This window comes from Saccopteryx bilineata, chromosome 2 (assembly GCF_036850765.1).
Source record: "Saccopteryx bilineata isolate mSacBil1 chromosome 2, mSacBil1_pri_phased_curated, whole genome shotgun sequence".
NCBI lineage: Eukaryota > Metazoa > Chordata > Mammalia > Chiroptera > Emballonuridae > Saccopteryx > Saccopteryx bilineata.
In genome coordinates this window covers 313,113,610-313,134,502 of record NC_089491.1, presented here as the reverse complement: position 1 = coordinate 313,134,502, position 20,893 = coordinate 313,113,610, and the positions used below count along the sequence as shown (strand labels likewise).

Sequence of the window (20,893 nt, the reverse complement as noted above, 5' to 3'; positions counted from 1 at the left end):
TTCTCTCCCCCTCTCCATTCCCCACATCCCTTTCCCCTATGTTCTTCTAAGTAGTGGTTTAGCAAAACCTTCATTCTTGCCTTGCCAATGTCTAACATTAAGTGACATTTTGCTTTCTACCAGCATAATAGACTTTGGCACTTTAACTCCATTTCCCAGTCTGACTCCTGTATTGTGTCACAAATTTTATTTCCCTATGTATTTTAAATGTCATGAGAAATTGTCATTTTTGTTTTAGAGTCAAAGTTCATTTAGATTTACATACATATTTATCACTTTCATTGTTCTTCCTTGCTCTCCCCCCTCCTTTTTTTTTTTTTTTTTTTTTTTGTATTTTTCTGAAGTTGGAAACAGGGAGGCAGTCAGACAGACTCCCGCATGCGCCCGACCGGGATCCACCCAGCATGCCCACCAGGGGGTGATGCTCTGCCCATCCAGGGCGTCGCTCTGTTGTGACCAGGGCCATTCTAGCGCCTGAGGCAGAGGCCACAGAGCCATCCTCAGTGCCCGGGCCAACTTTGCTCTAATGGAGCCTCGGCTGCGGGAGAGGAAGAGAGAGACAGAGAGGAAGGAGAGGGGGAGGGGTGGAGAAGCAGATGGGCGCTTCTCCTGTGTGCCCTGGCCGGGAATCAAACCGGGGACTCCTGCACGCCAGGCCGACGCTCTACCACTGAGCCAACCGGCCAGGGCCCCCCTCCTTTTTTTTGACTGAAGATTCTCTTTAGAATTTCCTTTGAGTACGTTGGTGGTAGACTCAATTTTTATCTGAAAATATCTTTATTTTACCTTCATTTTTGGCAAATATTTTCACTGGGCTTTGTATTCTAGATTGCATTTATCTTCTTTACCTTTTATTCTTTTTCTGCTTCTTCTTTAAGCACAGGGAGGATAGAGTTCCATTCTTCTGGCTTTCCATATTGCTGTTGAGTTGTAAGCAGTGGTCTGTCGCTCCTCTGAACATAAGCTGTCTTTATTCTCTAATTGCTTTAAAACATTGTCTCTTTGCTTTTTGCCTTTTTGCAGAGTGCAAGTTTAATTTATTGGCTTTTTTTTTTCTTTTCTTTTTTTTTCAGAGAGAGACAGATAGGGACAGACAGACAGGAACGGAGAGAGATGAGAAGCATCAATCATCAGTTTTTCGTTGCGACACCTTAGTTGTTCACTGATTGCTTTCTCATATGTGCCTTGACCGTGGGGCTACAGCAGACCGAGTAACCCCTTGCTCGAGCCAGAGAGCTTGGGTCCAAGTTGGTGAGCTTTTTGCTCAAACCAGATGAGCCCGCGCTCAAGCTGGCAACCTCGGGGTCTCGAACCTGAGTCCTCTGCATCCCAGTCCGACGCTCTATTCACTGCACCACCACCTGGTCAGGCTGGATTTCTTGAATCTGTGAATCAATGATTTTCATCAAGTCTAGATAATCCTGACATTATTTCTTCACATTGCTTCTTCCCCTTTCTCCTCTCTAATTAAACATGTTAGCTCAACTTACTTTGTTTCTTCCGGATTTTCCATCCTCTTATTTTTAATTATTTATTATTATTTTTTTTTTAGTGAGAAAGAGAGACAGACAATGAGAGGGATAGATAGGGAGGGACAGACAGGGAGGGAGAGAGGTGAGAGCATCAGTTCTTCATCACGGCACCTCAGCTGTTCATTGATTGCTTTCTCATCTGTGCCATGACCAGAGGGCTCCAGCAGAGTAAGTGACCCCTTGCTCAAGCCAGCGACCTTGGGCTTCAAGCCAGCAATCATGGGGTCATGTCTATGATCCCACGCTCAAGCCAGCGACCCCACGCCCAAGCTAGTGAGCCTATGCTCAAGCCGGATGAGCCTGTGCTCAAGCTGGCAACCTCGGGGATTTGAACCTGGGTCCTCTGCATCCCAGTCCAAAACTCTATCACTGTGCCACTGCCTGGTCAGGCTGTATAGTTCTTTTAATCTGTTTCTTAATCCACCAGTTCTTTCCTTAGCTATGTCTAACCTGCCATTAAACTCATCTAGTGAGACCTTACTTCATTTATTATATATTTCTAGCCAAAATTGTTTTTTTTTAACAGAGACAGAGAGAGAGTCAGAGAGGGATAGGTATGGACAGACAGACAGGAACGGAGATGAGAAGCATCAATCATCAGTTTTTTGTTGCGACACCTTAGTTGTTCATTTATTGCTTTCTCATATGTGCCTTGACTGTGGGCCTTCAGCAGACCAAGTAACCCCTTGCTCAAGCCAGTGACCTTGGGTTCAAGCTGGTGAGCTTTGCTCAAACCAGATGAGCCCGTGCTCAAGCTGGCGACCTCAGGGTCTTCAACCTGGGTCCTCTGCATCCCAGTCCAACGCTCTATTATCCACTGCGCTACCGCCTGGTCAGGCTCTAGACAAAATTTCTCTTTGGTCCTTTTCCAATTGTGCTATGTCCTTTTTTGTAGTTTCAGGTCTCTGTTTAAATTTCCAAGCTTGGCTTTTATATTCTTGAAATACTAACTAAGCACAGTTGTTTTCATTTGTATATACAGGCAGCACCCTGGTTACAAATGAGATAGGTTCTGTAAGTTTGAAAATGTTTAAGTATTTATATGCACAGAAAGATAAAAATAAATACTATGTTAAACAAACATCTAAGTTGCATTTAATAGGCAAATGTACCTGTTTGAATTTACATACAAATTCAACTTAAGAACAAACCTACAGAACCTATCTTTTATAACTAGGGGACTGCCTGTAATTTCAGTACATGGAACTGCTGTGGGTCTGTTTATTGTCTGTCATTTGTTTGGTTTTACTTATATTACCTTGTCTTTTTTAGCGACCCCAGTGTTCCAGGTCGATGCTTTATCCACTGCGCCACCGCAAGTCAGGCACCTTATGTCTTCAACTGCTTAATTTTTACTGTGGTTGGTGGTATATTTGAAACATAATTTATTATAATGCTTTTGGAGTCTAGGTTGATGTTATATTCCTCAAGATTTCTGCTTGATTCTACCAAGCATCTAGATATGCTAGCAATCTGGGGTCATCTAATTCCTCAATTTGAGGCTTGAGAATTTCTGGACTACTCACACGGCAGGAGGCTAGGCTGCAGAATATGAGGACTGGCTTACTTCCTACTTATCCTTAAGGTTCTAGACCAAGTGATGGATCTTTACCAGCATGCTTATCTTTAGCTGTCCCCAGATTCCAAGTTTTTGTTCCTCTAGCTTCCTATCTTTCAAGGTCCTCAAATCTTCTTAGCAACCTTTCCCCAAGTAGCAAAAATCCCACAGGTCAAAGGCAGCCTTTAGGGCCTTTTTTCCTCTGGTTTCCCAGCCAATTTTGTTGGCCCTTTGATTTTTTACATTTTAAAAATAAATATTGCCTTCAACTTTTAAAATGTCTAGTGAGAATGTCAGTCTGAAACATCCAGACTACCGTTATCAGAAGATAAAACTACCCACAAAAAACCTCCCACCATGGTTTAGTTATATATCACAGAATTGCAGGCTGTAACCTCACTATACAAGATAAAACCTCACAGACATGAAAGACTTAAGTTTACACAATTAGTGGTAGAGCTGGGTCTAGTCTTGGGGCTCAAGATAAGAAATACAAAACTCCACCTGCATATTTTGTTTTGACCTTTTTACCTGAGGTAAGGAGAGCAGTCTTGCCAAAAGATCAAATGATGGAAGTAATGACCTAGCAACTTCCCAATACCTTCATACATTCCTCTCCCAGGCTGAACAATGGGGGTGGGGGTGAGGTGAGGAATCTGATATCTTATGGTCTGGCGAATGGAAAAACGTAATCCTTCCCATTCCTAAATCATGGACTATAGTTATCACTATGACCAGCTATCCCTTAACCTTCAATGTTTCTTAACATCTGTGGTAACTGAACCTAAATTCAGTTTAAATTCAGAACTTTAAATTCCTCTAGAGCTACTTTATAAAAACCCTCTAAAACCAAGAAGTTGTCTTCAGTCAGCCTCCTCTCCCCCAAAACAAACACCAAGGCACACTCACAACCAAGACCACACCATTTATTTACAAAGGCCAGTGTGGGAGTTGAGGGAAGGGTGGAGGGAAGCCACACAGACATCCTCTCTGGGTTGCTTGGGACCCTCTCCCACTTGGAGAAAATTCCGTTTCTCATGTCTCCCTATTCTCAGCCATGGACCCTTCAAGCAGGAAGGCTAAATAGCAGAGAGGAGGTGATCTGAGCCTCTTCTGTGCTCCAATAATCAATTCCAGATCAAAGGCAGAATTGCTACCCTCTGCTTTCCTTCCTCAGATAAGACTTTCTGGCCTGGAAGGAAATAGTGAAGAACTCAAAGGGCAGGGACTAGGGTGCCAAAGGCCCGAGGCGCTGGAGGAAAAGGCCCTCTACCATTCATTCCCTCAAAGCAATGAGGGGAGGGGTGTGAGGGTGCTGGTCATAGCCCTGGCAGCTCAGAAGGGGTATCCACAATACCCTTGGGTTACTCAGCATCCAGAGGCCTAAGACCTCACTCCCTGGGCTGTGTGTATTCCTGCCCAAGACTAGCCCTTTTGCCCACTTTTCTGGTGGGAAGAGCTCTGAACCAGAAATCAGCAAAGAATCCACGCTTCCACTCAACCCACATGCACCCACCCGCACACACACCCACTGCTGAGACAGACCCCAATTCACTTCATGTCTTCTGAGGGGTGCTCAAACCACTGATACCTGGGGACAGAGGCAGGTCCTGGTTCATGGAAATGTGTGAGTGTGTACATAAGCATGTGTATTTGAGGAAATGAAGCCAAGATGGCCCTTCGTGAGCCATATCACTTAGCTTCATCAAGGCCCTTTCAACTCACGTTCCATTGGTATCTCTCAAGTCTCTTCTGCCATGTCTGAGCCTGGATTGCCTGCCTAAAAGAGCAATTAGTGCTTCCATTCCCTAACTGTCCATTCCAGCATCCGAGCCTTTTTACTCAGGCTGTTTTCCCCTTTCCCTTCCTCCAGAAATCCCATGCCCCCTTCCTCTGCACCAATCTCTATTGGGCTAGTCCAGGGTTTGATAATTCCTTGTTCCGAGAGCTGTGTCTTATCCCCTCCTTCACACAGGGAGAACAGGCATCTTCCTCCCTAAGGAAATCCCAAGAGACCCCATTAAAAAGTGCTGGATGAAGTGCCCAGACTAGGGAGTGAGGAGCAAAGTCCCAGCCTGCTTCCTTCACCTTCCTCTTCTTCAGAGTATGAAGTTCTAGAATTGGTTAGGCTGGAGGTGACAGAGGATGCGGAAAAAAAGAAGGAAGAGAGTTACCAAAGGCAAATATATATGATAAGCAAAACCCTAGTGGTACAGATGAAAGACCCTGTTCCAGTAAACCAGAGAGCTGGTTTCTCCTTCCCTCTGCACTGCCGCTGAGCGGTCTGAAGATTGCGAAGGTGGTTGTAGGGCTAATCAACAAAACAGTGAAAACCGTTTAAATAGTTCTGCTCAAGCAGGACCAGGAGAGAAGAGTCGGTAAGAGAAGATTCGGTAAGAGATGGAGAAGTAGAACCAAAATTCTCAGAGCTGTACGGTTAGGGTCCACACCCCTAAAGCCACCTTGCAGTCTTGAGAGGACAGGGAGAAGACAGAAGGGACGACAAACTGCAGAGGGAAGGAGCTGGCAGGAACCAAAGGCTGGCATCCAGGGAAGGAGAAGCAGGAGGCATGGGCCACAGGATTAGGAGAGCTGAGAGCCCAGGAGTCTCTCAATAGCCGCATTGATGTCCCCTCCTGTGGCAATCAGGGCCTGCAGGTTAGCCTCGCGGTTGATGAAGCCCATGGCGTTGAGCTGCTCGAGCTGCTGCTGGAACCTCACTTCTGGCGTCTGCACCTACAGGGGACAGGCCTTGTGAAGTGGGCACAGGACCAGTGTCAGAAGCTGGGGTTTATAATGGAGAGGAGACAACTTGTAGGTCTTCTCAACCATCCTCCGAGTTCATCAGTGGAACATGGTGAGGTGAACTTCAAATGGGGACCAAGGAGCCTGAGCCCCAAGTCACTAAAAAACTGTATACTAGAAGGTGAGGGTGTCTTTCTTAAAATGTGAAAGTAACAGATAGGCTTTGGTCAGCCTATATTCCTGTTTTCCATCAACAGTCTGGAGACATTAACAGGTACAACAAACGACAAATGCTCTGTGGTCGATAAGATGCACGTTAAACACCACCTGTAAACTCCCTCCCAGCCTTCATCACACATACAGCCATATTATTAAAGGCCACAGAATGGCCCAGGAGAGAAATAATTTGTTTCATTTTAACCAATTATTTCCTAAAATGGAAATAATTTGTTTCCATTTTAATCAACAAACACAGTTATTTACAAAAGAGAAGGCGTTTCATATCTGACACTTCTATGAACATATCCTGGAAGTGTTTTCCCAGGGAATGTTTAAGAAGCACTAGCCTAGATCATGAACAAAAGACTCTCAGAGCTGGAAGGAGCCCGGCAGTCACAGGCCACCTGGCTGTGACAGGAGGACAGTATGATCCAGAGATGGAAAGGACCTGCCCAAGGGCCACAGAGGCCCCTTGCCATGCAGTACAAAAGCCCCACCTAGTGCTCCACACCATCTACAGAATTTCAGCTGGACTGAACCTTGGCGATCACTCATTCCGCTCTTGCACAGAGCTGGGCATACATACACTTCTGTTGAAAAGCTTTTACCAGATGAATCACAGAGGCTGGAGAAAAGTTAAGGGGCTCACCTGAGGTCATCCCCACGCCCCAAGGCCACTCTTACTCCTCCAAACCCCTAGCCTTGACTTTGTAGCCCAGGGCTTTAGTTACCTCACTTCCCATAATCCTCCTCTCAGGTCTCAGAGATGGAGGCTGCTTTGATTATCAAAAGAATCCCATGATATAAGCAGAAATGGTATAACATAGCAGTTAAAGTATAACTTTTAAAGTGGAGCCAGTATGGCTCAGTTTGAATCTTTGGGCTTCAGCTTTCTCCTTTTGTAACACAGAAATTATAGTAATAGCTTCTTCACAAGATTGTTGTAAGGAATAAAGTAAACGAAGCACTTAGAACAGTACCTAGCACATGGTGTTATTACTATTCTCATCTCCATTTTACAGCTGAAGAAACTGAACTTAGGGAAGATCAGCAACTTGCCCAAGGCTAGAAAGTGGCAGACCAGGGTCTAAACCAGTGGTAGTCAACCTGGTCCCTACCGCCCACTAGTGGGCGTTCCAGCTGTCATGGTGGGCGGTAGCGAAGCAACCAAAGTATAAATAAAAAGATAGATTTAACTATAGTAAGTTGTTTTATAAAGATTTATTCTGCCAAACTTAGCAAAAATCCAACATAAAGTACTTGGTAAGTAAGTAATTATTATTATATGCTTTAACTTGCTGTAACTCTGCTTTATAAATTTTATAAAGTAAAGTTACTTCCCTACCTTATAAATCACCATTACTGTGGAACCGGTGGGTGGTTAGAAAATTTTACTACTAACAGAGATACAAAAGTGAGCGGTAGGTATAAAAAGGTTGACTGCCCCTGCGCCTGGTTGGGCTGACTGCAAAGCCTGCTCTGCTGTCTCCATTCTACTGCGACCACTGACACCACCAGGATGGAAGTGGTGGTCCCAGTACCAGCCCTGCTGCCCATGTACCTGTGAGTTTCCACCTGCCAGAAGCTGGATCATCTGCTGCATGAGCTGCTGCTGAGCACTGGAAGCCCCAGTTGGAGAAGTGGCTGGTGGGGCTGGCGAGGAGGTGGGGACCTCAGGCACAGGCCCGGCATTGCTGCCTGCTGAAGGTATGGGGGTCCGGGACATCCCGAAGGAGCCAAGGCTACAGGCAGGAGAGAACAAAAGGCGGGAGATGGCCTCTAAGCAAAGGGATGAGAGTGTGAGATCCAGAAGGAAAAGCAGTTGGAGGGAAGAGAAAAACAGACCCTGAGAGATACAATGGCTGCTCAGAGCGGCAGAGGGAGGGATTTAGAGAAGTAAACAGAAACTTGCTGCCTGCCTACCTGCCCCCAACCCTCACCTGGGTATCAGCCCGGGGGCCTCGGTCTGCAAGGTCTGTAATCCTTGCTGGATCTGCAGCAGCGCCTGCATGGCACGGGGATTGGTAAGGATGGAGAGCGACTCCGGGTTCTGCATCTGGCGGGAAATGAGCAGAGAAAGGCAACAGGAGGTGGCAGCAGACAGGAAGCAGCCTAAACCCCAAGTCCAAGGCCAAGCTCTACCCCCCTCCCCGTAATTTCCACCCAGTGGGCTTCAGGTCCAACCCCTGGCCCCAATCTCCACCCCTCTAGGCTCCTCACTCACCTGCTGCAGGAAGACTGGGAGCTGCAGGCGGAGCTGCTCCTGAAGCTGTGGATTCCCCGCGAAGAGCGGCACATTCACCATCATCTGCCAGGGTCAAGGTAGTAGAGGGAGGCCTGGGCCTACCCACCCTAAGAATTCCCCCACAGCCTCAGTCTCCCTTGGCACCCCTACCACTGCAGGAAATCTGGCCAGCTTTTCCAAGGATCTCAAAGTATCCTGAAGGCCTAAGTGGGACAGTGAGAGGAAATGGAACTATATTCTGGGTAAAAATGAATATCAGGAGCCAGGCTGCTCAGCCCTGGGTCTGATGGTGACAAGGGCTAACATTCCCAAGTACACTGCCTACAATGTGCCATGCCAAGTTCAAAGCACTTTATATGCCATTAACTCATTTCACCCTCACAAGTCTACGAGGAACTATTGTTGTTACCAATTTACAGATGAGGAAACTGGGAGGTTAAACTACTTCTTACACCTGGCCGGTGGTGGTGCAGTGGATAGAGCATCGACCTGGGTGGGACACTGAGGTCCCAGATTCAAAACCTCAGGGTCGGATGTGAGGGCGATCTGGCTGCGACATCTGTCACCCCATTGATCGCCAGGGTTGATTCGGCTGATCTGGCTGGCTAGGCGGGTGTTCCCTTCCTCCCTCATCGCTCCATGTGCGTCCCTCCCGAAGCTGCATGCTCGGTAGAAGAGGACGACCTTCCCTGCTAGAGGAGAGGACCGTTCTTCGGTCAAGGGTATACGAGTAGCTGCGCTCCCCTGCTAGAACCTCCAAACAAGTCTCAAAACCTCAGGGTCACCAGCTTGAGCATGGGTCATCAACATGATCCCAAGGTCGCTGGCGTGAGCCCAAAGTCGCTGACTTGAGCAAGGGGTCACTGTCTGGCTAGACCCCCCCCCCCGTCAAGACGCATGTGAACAACTAAAGTGCCACAACTAGGAGTTGATGCTTCTCATCTCTCCCCCTTCCTGTTTCCTTCATTCCCACTCTCCCTCTCTCAAAAACAAAAACAAAAAACTACTTACATCACTCACCCAGCTAGGTAATGGTTATGCTTGATACAAACCCAGGGCATCTGGCTCCAGAGTGTTTTAACCACAAATAACTGCCCCCAGTGCACTCCTGTGGAACCAGTTCCATACCTGAGCAGCAAAGTCAGGGTTCTGGGCAAGTGTCTGCATCATGCTGCGCATGTAGGGGGCAGAGATCACATTCTGCATCAGCTGGGGGTTCTCTGAGATCTGCTGGAGCAGGGCTTGCATTTCCGGGCTGTTGAACATCCCTAAGGCAAGGAGGAAAAGCAAACCAAGGTCCAGATGGAAATCAGATGCCTCATGCAAATCCACCTTACTTTAGACACCGAGTAGTTACAAGACTCAGAAAGGCAACAGTAAAACGGCACCCAGGCATTGGAGCATGATCCAAGTCTCTCCTGACTTCTGCTTTGGCCTGTTCCCTTTACCATTTACTCTGATAAGGATAAGCCAGTTGTAAACTGGGTCTGATTCATGCTCCTCTGGACTGTTTCTTCCACAAGCTCAGATAATGTCCGAGTTGGAAAGGATGTGACTCAAGATCACCCTTTCCTCAAACCAAATCTCACTCAGAAACCAAGCATGTAAATGGTCTGCTTGGAGCTGGAGCAGGAAGCCTGGAGCCTCTCCCTTTGCTCCTTCCTCATCCTAGAGATGGTCCAGACACCCCAGGATTCAGAAATATACTTTTAAAACCATGGATCAGGTCCAAGTCCCTTATTTTATAAATAAGGGAACGGAAGCATACAGATGGGAAGGGACTTGCCCAATCAAGATGTCCTCCACAGTAGAGAAATCAGGGCTTCTACCAAAGACATCCCAGGGTTGTATATGTGCAGTCAGAGTCCAGATAAATGGGGCATCCCCAGAACCTGAACTTCTGTTCATGGCAGCTCTGCACATCCTCCCCCCAGACTCATAGCTGCTTGTCCCAGGTCTTCCCTGATTCCTGTCCCACACCCCATCCCCTGTCTGACCCATTTACCCTGGATAGTACCACCCATGCTGAAAGAGCGTAGAAGATGGGGCCTGCTTTATTCATGAGCCATTACTTAGATCACTCCCAGAGATATCAGAGCATGGTCAGAACCAGCCATCACCCTCTGAGGGGTGGAGCCACTATGCCAGGCTGCAGAGCCCCCTCTTTGGCTTCAACAGTCTCACCTCCGTCTTCAATATTCTGGAACAATAGGAACCCCATTCAGTCCTGGGCCAGAGGGACTGCCCTGGTGACCCCACTAAGCTCTATCCACCCTAGGACATACCTGACCCCAGGCTAGCCGCATTGATCCCAAAGGGGTTCGAGACTGTCGGGTGCACCTGGCTGGTCCCCGATCCTCCGGTGCCCTCCCCACCGGACCCGGGGGCCTGGGAGGTGGGGGGCGAGGGGCTCCAGGGGTTAGGGAGGGGCTCTCGATTCTCAGTCCGCAGAGGCTGGGAAGATGAGCTGTCGGAGTTCCCGGTCAGGGAAGAGAAGGGATTGTTGCCAAACTGGGAGGAGGGAAAGGTTTTGGGTTAAGGACTGAAACAGATCAGGGACAAGGGCTGCGCCCTTTCTTTCCTCTCACCTAGTAGCCTCCCCTTCCCCGGGAAAGGGAAAGACAGCTAAGACCTTAGAAGTCCTCGGCTCAGTTTTTAGCTCCACAATGAGCAGCCCCTCCCCTATCCTGCAGCGTGGGAGCTGGATGATGCTAATGACTGGATAACTGAACCCCTGAGATAACTGGAAACTTCCCATCTCTCCTGGTGGCTCTAAATGTTTGGTCTCTAGCCTCCTCTGTGACCCACAGTACTTGACACAATTCGGTCCCAGTGTGCAGTGCGATACTGTTTCCTTAGCTCTTCAGGCACAGAGACATCAGACTCACCTTCGCAAGTTGTTCCTGACACTCGTAGGTGCTCAATAAGTAACTGCTGGCTTTTACTTCAACGCTGATTTGCCTCCAGCTTCCCCTTTTCCAATCACCTTGGCCCAATACTAACTCCCCAGAGCCCTCTGCCTGGGTCCCTTAAGTGGGTTCTGTTCCTTCAGGCGCACCACAATGAAGCACATTTCTGGCAGAGCAGTCCTCCCTACGTCTTCCATCTCCTCCTTACCCCCCTCCCCAGCCTGCCTCCTCAGCCAGGCTCCGTCAGCTAAACAGTTCTCCCTCACCAGGCTCCCACTGTGTCACTTAGGATTATCTCAGAATCCATACCCCCATACGGTGTGCTGCCCAAGACAGCACTCAAACCTCCTCCCTCTGGACCTGCCCACACCCAGGAAAGAGCTCTGTCGGAGGAGTGTGCTTGCTGAGAAAGCCCTAGGCCCTGTTTCCCTTGCTCAGTCTCTATTTCCTGAGTTCCTAGGCAGTCCTGACCTAAGCAGTTCTCTAAGCAGCCTCAGCCCCTCCCCACTGTGGGGTTTCACATCCAGTCACTTTTTCTGTTTATTCAAAGTGGGTCAGGGGACCAGGGCTGACCAAGGACTCTCCTGCTCTCTGAGCTGTGTGGTTCCTTCACCTACCAGATGCTTGTTCAGATAACAGGGCTTGCAGGCCAGGGTTTGTGCACCATGGTTTCAGTCTCTGTCCCTGTTTCAGATTTCCTGTTCTGTTAACTTGCCTAGCACCCAACCTCACCTAGTTTTGAGCCCTGCTTTGTTCCTCGTGGCTCACCCTAAGGTCTGAATCTCTTTTTCTGAACTCCCTATAGTGATAACAGCTGCCATTCATTGAGCACCGACAACGTGCCTGCTACACTTATTGTAATGTTTACACTATCCCTCCAATACGCCAGTTCTCAAAGTGTGTTCAAAGGACCCTTGCAAGGTTCAAAACTTTTTTTTTTTATAAAATTCTAAGATGTTGTTTGCTTTTTTCACTTCCATTCTCATGAGTACTGAGTGGAGTTTTCCAAAGGCTACGTACATAACACGTGACATTGCAGCAGACGGAAAGCAGAAGCAGATCTGAGAATCCAGCTGTCTTGTAACGAGACATTAAAGAGATCCGCAAAAATGTAAAACAAAGCCATTCTTTCCTCTCTGGTTTCATTTTGGAAAATAAAGTTATTTTCAAAAGAATATGCTATTCATGTTAATGCATCATTAATTTATTGTTATTTTTAAATGAATTAAATACATTTTTTAAATTTTTTAGTTTTAATTTCAGATACAGTGAATACCAATAGATCCAACCCATGAAAGCAATAGCTTTTTAGATCCTCAATAATTTTTAAGAGTATAATGGGATCCTAAGACCAAAATGACTGAAAACCACTGTTATAATGTATTGCCTCCATTTTGAAAATGAGGAGGCTAAGGTTTAGAGAGGTTAGGAAAGTCACTTAAAATCATATTACTAGCCCTGGCCGGTTGGCTCTGTGGTAGATTAGATCATTGGCCTGGCGTGCAGGAGTCCCAGGTTCGATTCCCGGCCAGGGCACACAGGAGAAGCGCCCATCTGCTTCTCCACCCTTCCCCCTCTCCTTCCTCTCTGTCTCTCTCTTTCCCTCCCGCAGCCAAGGCTCCAGTGGGGCAAAGCTGACCCGGGCAATGGGGATGGCTCTGTGGCCTCTGCCTCAGGTGCTAGAATGGCCCTGGTTGCAACAGAGCAACGCCCCGGATGGGCAGAGCATCGCCCCCTGGTGGGCATGCCGGGTGGATCCCGGTCGGGCGCATGCGGGAGTCTGTCTGACTGCCTCCCTATTTCCAACTTCAGAAAAATACCAAAAAAAAAATCTTATTACTAGAAAATGGTGGAGTAGGTATTTGAACCCAGCTTTGTTGATGCCAAATGCTACGTTCTTTTCACTAAACCAGTGGCTCTCACGCCTGAGTATGCATCAGAATCAGCTAGAGTGACTGTTACAAGCCTCTCTCAACAATACCATTTTTTAACTAGATGAATGTGTTACTTTGATATACATTTTAAATACTTAAATAAAATTTAAAATAAACAAATAAATTCCTTTAAAAATTCATAATTGATCCCTACAAGCAGTTTCTTAAATTTGAAAGAGCAATCTCCAAAATAACCAAGATGATGTTGAAGAATAAGGTCAGGATTCACTCCACTAGATGCTCAGACTTAAATGAAACAAGATTATCACTGCAGGGACAGTCAACCAGACCAGTGGGATTGCGTAGTCAGAAAGACACACACTCATTTGTGGAGACCTGATGTGGGACAGAGGCATTGGAATATCACAGGCCACCCGGGATATCGTGCTTTTTCCTTTCCACAAGGAAAAAATAACATGAGATCCCACCCTCCCACCTGAGCACTGGTGTGTGTTTGTATGTGTGGGTGTTCAGTTTGTGAAAATCCTTCAAGCTATACACTTATGTGCACCTTTCTGTCACTTCAATAAAACATTTTTTAAAAATTTAAAAGCAAGTTAAAAATTACATGAACAGCATGCTACCACTTCTATAAGGTTGAAAAACAAAACTACAGCTTGTCCATGGATATATATGTAGGTAATAGAATCAAAATGACTAACACCAACTTCAGAGTGGTAATTATTAGCTCTGGAGGAGGAAAGAAAGCCCTAAGGTGGGGGAAGACCAGATGAAGTCTGCTATTCTATCTATAATGTCTTATTTGCAAATATTAAATATGTCTAGGAAAATATACAAAATATTAACATTTGTTAACTTGGGATAGGAAAGTGGTAGTTGGAAGAAGAAAATAGGATTCTTTTTGCATAATTTATTAAGCTTGTATTCCTTTCCATACTCTTAAAATATCATTTTATTTACCTTGTATACCTTTTAATTTAAAACATGTAAATGTGTAACATATTGAATGCAAATTAACTTTGAAAAAAGAACCAAAAAAGGCACTGAAACTATATATGGCAACATGTTAGGGCAACATGGATACAACAGAATGCTCTATTTTTTAAATCTATATTTGTTATATATTTGAAAAGAATTCATAAAGCATTTTTAAAAGTACATATTCCCAGAAGCTGATTCCAGAGATTGAGTCAATAAGTAGCTCAAAGTTGGGGACCAGGAATCCCATCATTAACAAGCTTCCCAGGTGATTTTGACACAGGTGATCTATGGACTACGCTTGAGACATTGTTCTGGGATTGGCTGTTTGACCCCAGGCCTGCCCCACAACCTCTGAGCCCCTGGTGCCATAAGTGTGTGAGAACAACATCAAATCCCTTGGACTCGATGCTCCACCCACTTCCCTGGGGAATTCTGCTACCTTCTGCCCCAGTGCCTATTCCCATGGCAAGTTGGACCATCCCTGGCTAGGCATTGTGAGAACTGTTTTCAAGCCAAGATCCACCCTCAGGGTGGGGGTGGGGTGACTGGGGAAGGAAAGAGAAGCGGACAGTACCCCAGGCTCACCTGGGTCTGCAGGTAGGGAATCTTGGGCCCAGACAGCCATCCCACTGCCCCTGCCCCTGGGCCCACCTGTTCCCGGGCAGCACTGAACATGGGCTCCTGGATGTCCGTGTACATGCGGCGAAGAGCATTATACCCTCCAGGGATGCTCTCCAGATTACTGAGGGCCCGGTCCTGGTTCCGCATCATCTCCTGCATCATGGCTGGATTCCGAGCAAGCTCCATCGTCTGGTGGAGAAGGCAGAGACACAGAATGGGCCCTGGAACCAGGGAAGCACCAAATGTGGCAAAGGGTAGGCCCTAAGGAGAAGGCGTGCATCAGGACCGGGATCCAGAGCCCAGGATCTGCCCTACAGTGACAGAGAGTAGGGTTAACTACACCTCCTTCCTAAGTACTGTCATCTTGCCTCCAACTCTGTTTTCCTGTGGCTTTCCCCATTCTGGTTGGCTTTTCTAGTGAGGTACAATGATATCAGAAGCGGTGAGGGCAGTAGCTTCCCTCCCGCAGGTTCAGGGGGTCCAAAGAAGTATCAGGGATCAGGGAACACAAGGAAATCAAGAATGGACATGAGAAAGGGAAGGAGGCAGAAGAGAAAATTAACATCTATTGAGCACCTATGACATAGGCACTAGACTAAATAATTTACAGAATTCAGGTCATTTAATCTCCAAAATAATAGTCCCATATAGGCATTTCTTGTCACTATTTTGCAGATGAGAAAATAGGCTCAGAGACTCACTGCCTGGGAATGCAGAGCCAGTTAGTGGTGAAGCCAGCTTTCAAAGCTAGGCTGGCCTCTCTGATCAATGCCCTACTGTGCTTCCCAGTCAATGACAAGTTGAGGAGGGAGCCAGCTTTCAAAGCTAGGCTGGTCTCTCTGATCAATGCCCTACTGTGCTTCCTGGTCGACGACATGTTGAAGAGGGAAAAGATTCAACTGGGACAATGCTACCAACACCCTCTCTGGCCTGACTGCATTTGAGACACAGGATAGGGGCTTTTTCTTTACAGCCAACGGCTCACTCTCAATAAGGGGTGGACTGTGTCATCTCCAGGGGACAGCAGTACATGATAAAGAAAATGAGCATGACTACTTCTTGTTCCCATCCAATGCCTTTCCTGTCTTTCTTCCAAAATTTGCTCCACACTTTCCCCTTCTAGGACACCTTATGTCTAAGACACAACTATGAGCTCTTATCCCATAATTTAGTCATTCAATAAGTATTTTTTTTTAATTTTATTTATTCATTTTTAGAGAGGAGAGAGAGAGGGAGAGAGAAGGGGGAGGAGCTGGAAGCATCAACTCCCATATGTGCCTTGACCAGGCAAGCCCAGGGTTTCGAACCGGCGACCTCAGCATTTCCAGGTCGACGCTTTATCCACTGCGCCACCACAGGTCAGGCTCAATAAGTGTTTATTGAGTGACTACTATACATCGGCATTATTCTAGACAGTGAACAAAACGCTTGCAAATCTTTGCCATAATTGAACTTATCTTCTGGTGAGTCCAGTACTGGTGTCCACAACTCTGCTGAGGTCATCTTTCCTTGTGCCCTAGTGGACTGAGCCATGAAATAAAGCTTCCACAGACCAACACAAAACTGCCTCCCCTGGACCCACCTGCCCCTGTCCAGACACAATGCTCCCCAAACATCCTTTACTCCCAGGCCTCTGTACTTGCTGCCCCTCATCCCTGAACATTCTTCTCTTTTTCTTCTTCTGGTTCATTCCCAGGAACTCCCTTGGGTCTCAGATTGGGTGACAGTTCCTCTCGGGAGCCTCCTTGGAGCCCCAGCGTAAAGTCAAGACCTACTCTCTGTGGAAATCCTCTGACTCTCTCTATGATAGTACTGATCACACTATATTATAATTGCCTGCTTATCTGTCCCACTTCCCTTTAGGAAACCAGGAGTTTCTGGAAAGTTAGGCCTACGTCTTTTCATCATGGTACTCCGAGTGTACAAAACATGGCTACTGAACAAATCAAGGTAGGACAGGGTGGGGACAGGCCAGGCAGGCATGTCTGGGTGCCAAGTGTCTCCCACACCCCAACCCCAACCTCTCTCACACCCACCTGCCTCATGAGCTCAGGGTTGTTGAGCATGTGGCTGATCTCGGGATTCCGTTCCATCAGTTGCTGCATCTGGGGGTTGGCCATGATCATGTGGCGCATCAGGTCAGGGTTAGACATCATATCCTGGACCAGGGGGTTCTCCATGATCTGTGACAGCATCTCAGGATTGGACATCAGCTGCCTCTGCATCTGTTGCTGTAGCTCCATGAAGTTGGCAGAGCCCAGACCCAGGCTGCCCAGGCCTAGGATGCCCCCAAAGCCAGCTGCAGGGAGGGGGCAGAGTCACAGTCTGCTGCAGGAGCCCTTCCCCAACCTGGTCAGAGCCACTGAGCTCAGGTCTCCAGGATGGGCCCCCACTGCTTCTCGCATCTCCCTTTTTCAGTCACTCCCGCAGCCCCAGCCCTGATCCACTGCTGGCAGAGAAGTCAGCCTGCTAGACTAACCCTCTTTGGTGGCAGAAGTTGGGGGCCAGGCACAGTCCTGAGCACAGAGAGAGCAACCACTGATGGCTGTTTGAATGACTAAATCAATATTTCCAACTTGCTACTGTTGGACCCACTTTTGCCTTTAACTACAATATCCTTGCCTAGGGTTCCCCATGTCTCCAGCCCCATTTCTCCCCTCACTCTAACATTTGCCCATCCTTCCTTTATCTGGGAAGCCCTATGTCCAGGGGTCCTCTATCTCCATGAGTGGGAACCATGTTTATCCCTTCTTTTGGCTTTCCCCCAACCCCGAGTCCCAAACTGGACAGTGTCCTTCTCCCTAAGGGCTTACAGAGTATGGATGCGGTAGCATTGGGAGGGCCCTCCCCAGCCCCTGGGGAGGGCCCTCCCCCACTGCTCCTCCGGCTTCCACTGCCAGCTTCTGAAGTAGCACTGCCAGAGGTGGAGGGCTGGGCAGGGGTGGCAGGTGAAGCAGGCGTGGTGGAGGGTGCTGAAGCAGGATCCGGAGTGGAGGGGGAAGAAGCAGTGGCAGCAGCTGGATCTGGAGCCCTGAGAACAGAAAAAGACGATCCTAGTTTACATGAACACAAGAAGAAGGAAGATAACCGTCTCTGTTTTTGCTGGGCAGCCTCTGCCCCAGCCCAGGCCATATCCTAAGCAACACCGAGGCTAGGGTGGGTGATCTAGGGGATAGTCAGTAAATCAGATAGAGGGAAGGAGGAGCTAGTATCATCTATCTTTAGGGCATTCTGGGAGATGTAAGTCAGGATCCCTTCCCCTGCAGTGAGACTATAAGCCTGCTTGACAACCCATCCAGGAGCTACTTTCCTAGGCTTTGGCATACACCCTCTAGGCATACTGAGTGATGGGTGAGAAAGTATCAGATGAGGAAAAGTGGTCCAATCAGTAACTGGACCTGCTACTCTCCTGAACTTACTTCTGAGGGGTCTTGATGACCAGATGGACAGTGAGCCCATCCTTGATCCCATGCTGGTTCAGTGTGTCCCCATCCTTGAGGATCTTGCCTGCGAAGATCAGGACCAGCTGATCCTGCTGAGCCTTAAACCTCCGGGAGATTTCCTCTTTGAACTGTGATCAAGAGGCAGAGGTCACTGCAAAGGTTGCCTGGACTCCATCACTAGGGACCCTTCTTCAAGAGCCTCAGCATTCTTTTGCTCCCACCTCTAGTTGTGAGAAGTCCTTTCTGCAATCTTGACCCCATCCCTCCAGCTGTAATAAGTAGCTCCTTTCTTAACCAAGGAGATGGACCAGTCAGAGGCTCCTCTCTCAACTCTCTCCCAGGATCTCCCACTCCAGAAAGCCCTTGCTGCTATCTGCTCCTCCCTCCTCAGTCCCTCTGACTGGTTCCCTGTGAGGGTACTGCCTGGGCAGCACTCTCCATCTCAGCTCCTGCAACAGACTCGGACCCAGGACCTGTCTCCTTCAGCCTTCTCTTCTCAGATCCCAAGTTTCTCTTCCCTCTTTATTCCCAGCATGCTTGTAACAACTACAACACATAGATCCCAGTTATTTATAATGGCACTAATTATTCATGAGTTAAGAGGCTAAGTCCCATGAGATACACATTATTATCTTCATTTTAAAGATGAGAAAAAACGGGGATCAGAATGGTTAGGTACTTTCCAGGGCAGACTGGACTCAGGTGTTAACACCAAAGCCCCCAGCCTCTTAACAAAAACACTGCCTCTCAATTGGAGCTCATTTCAAATCCAGCTTTGCAGAGAAAAGGATTTAAATTCTGGGATGTAGTCATTTTATAAGGTTGGAGGGAGCAGTGATGATATTAAAGGCTGGCTTGCGAAGTCAGACTCCCAAATCTATCACCCTCCCCCAAAATCAAACCAAACATACACTCTAAATAAAAATAGTGCACTTGCTATAAGCAAAGGCAGCTTCCAGGTCCTCCCTCCCACCCAGAAGGCCTATCTTAAGCCCCTCCTATGTGAAATTCTGGAGCAGCCACCCGGGGGTGAGGGGTGGGGTGGCGAACACAGGCAATGTTCATTCCCTCATTCAATACGGTTTTCTTGAACACCTACTACACACTGTGTAAATCCCGGAGGGGCTGAGAACCAAATGTAACCGCCTAGATTTGAAAGAGCAAGGAGAGTCTGGGCAGAGGAAAATCCTGCCCCCAATGCCCAGGCGGCAGAACACGCTGGGCATTCTTCCAGGAGCAAAGCAGGCACCGCGACCCCTCTCTCCGGACCCAGGACCTTGCCCGGCCCCCACTCCTGCCTCGGCGCCTCCAACCCTGACCAGTTTCCGGAGTGCACACTCCCTTCAAACCCAGGGTCCTTCCCCCTTCCCTGCGCAAGGTGTCCCCACCCCACTCTCCACCACGCCCCCAGTCCAGGCCACAAGACTAACCCTGGCCTTCCTTGCCCACCACGCGCCACGCTCGCCCACCTTACCCTCGCAGGACGCCCCCTACCCGCCTTTCCTTCCCTCCCGCTCTTCCAAGTGACCGCTGGGCCCCCGCCCTTCTCTCCGAGGCCCTCCCGTGCGCCGGACCGTCCAGAACCACCCCCTCTCTTCGCGTACCTCTCTCCCCGCCTCCCCTCAACCTGTACTACCTCCTTGACCGAGGCTCGATCGCAGATCACAATTTCTTCCTTGTCCTTGGGGGTCTTGACGGTGACTCGAATGGGGGGCCTCGTCTCGGCCCCGCTTAGCTCCGCCATGCCGCCGCCACCACCCGGCCGCCCGCCAGCCCGTCCCGGCTCCTCCTCCTCCCCGCCCTCCCGGCTGACCCGGCTCGGCTCCGGCGCCTCCAGCACACTCCCCTCTTCCCTTCCCACCTTTCCCCTCCCCAAGGCTTCGACACCCCCTCCGGACCAGCCGCAGCCACAGCGCCCCGGGCGGACTGGGGGGGCCACTGCAGTGGAGTCCACCCCGGGCCGAACCCGGGGTCCCTCAGCGTGGACGGGGCCTCGCTGGACCGCGGTCCCTGGGGGTCTCAAGGCGGGGGCAGGGCGTGTCCTTCCCTGGTGGGGGCGGGGGCCGAGCTCCCCGCCAGAGACCAGGGGCCCATCCGAGAAGGCCCGAGCGGACCTGAGGTCCCCTCCGGGGCCCAAAGCTGCCCTGCCCCCTCCACGGGTCACTCCTGCTGCGGGACAAAGGCCTCTCTGTGTCGCCACTTTCTCTCGGTTCCCTGCGATAGCTGTGTTTCTCGGGAAGTCCAAATCCTTTCCAGCCTGGAGTCTCTGTCGACTGGGGAGGTTAAACTTTCTCACTTCTGGACGTCCACCTAAAACTTCATCCCTAGGATTGACTTCATGTCCCCTCGGGTGTGGTCTGAACGAACTCCATGACGCACGGTTCCAGAGACCTGCGTTTTGCCTGCGTGGTCTTTCCAAGCCGTGCTTTCCTCAATAGTATCTATTCTACCCCATCTCACAGAATTGTGCAGACAGTTGCTTTGAAAACAACCCAAGTTGTATATGACAAATACAGGGATTCTTTTTTTTTTTTTTTTTAATTACTGAATCGTGGCTTGTTAAGCGAACCATGATAACTTTTCTCTCCCCGAAGGAGTTAAACGTTCTTCCAATACCACCACTGGCGTTTCACTCCCGCTCTTTTTCCGCCTAAGCATTTGGTCTCAGCGTAAAGGCGAACTATAGTTCCCAAGGTGCCTCGCGAAGCCTAAGGAACTACAATTCCTAGTGGCCCCCGCGGTGGG

At 48.7% G+C, this 20,893-nt stretch overlaps 1 protein-coding gene across 2 annotated transcripts; it reads right to left on the bottom strand.

Annotated features, from left to right (window-relative positions):
* Positions 1–4,000: 4,000 nt before the first annotated feature.
* Positions 4,001–19,917, bottom strand: UBQLN4 (ubiquilin 4). Of its 2 annotated transcripts, none has more exons than XM_066261855.1 (11): positions 19,785–19,917; positions 18,125–18,276; positions 17,519–17,736; positions 16,742–17,004; positions 14,736–14,894; positions 10,585–10,810; positions 9,428–9,567; positions 8,279–8,362; positions 7,995–8,110; positions 7,616–7,796; positions 4,001–5,826 (listed from the first exon to the last, which is right to left on the bottom strand). In XM_066261855.1, the coding sequence occupies exons 1-11, from the start codon at positions 19,890–19,892 to the stop codon at positions 5,674–5,676; spliced, it is 1,800 nt and encodes a 599-aa protein (XP_066117952.1). In that variant the 5' UTR covers positions 19,893–19,917; the 3' UTR covers positions 4,001–5,673. The 2 variants fall into 2 exon arrangements, with proteins under 2 accessions (XP_066117952.1, XP_066117953.1); XM_066261856.1 differs by having other exon boundaries at positions 7,995–8,059.
* Positions 19,918–20,893: the final 976 nt, after the last annotated feature.

Coding starts and splice junctions, on each gene's coding strand:
- UBQLN4 (XM_066261855.1), bottom strand. CDS start 19,892: ATGGCGGAGCTAAGCGGGGCCGAGACGAGGCCCCCCATTCGAGTCACC. Junction 10,811..14,735: donor TCAGTGCTGCCCGGGAACAG/GTGGGCCCAGGG, acceptor CCCTCCTCCCAG/TTTGGCAACAATCCCTTCTC. Junction 8,111..8,278: donor TCCCAGTCTTCCTGCAGCAG/GTGAGTGAGGAG, acceptor ATTTCCCGCCAG/ATGCAGAACCCGGAGTCGCT.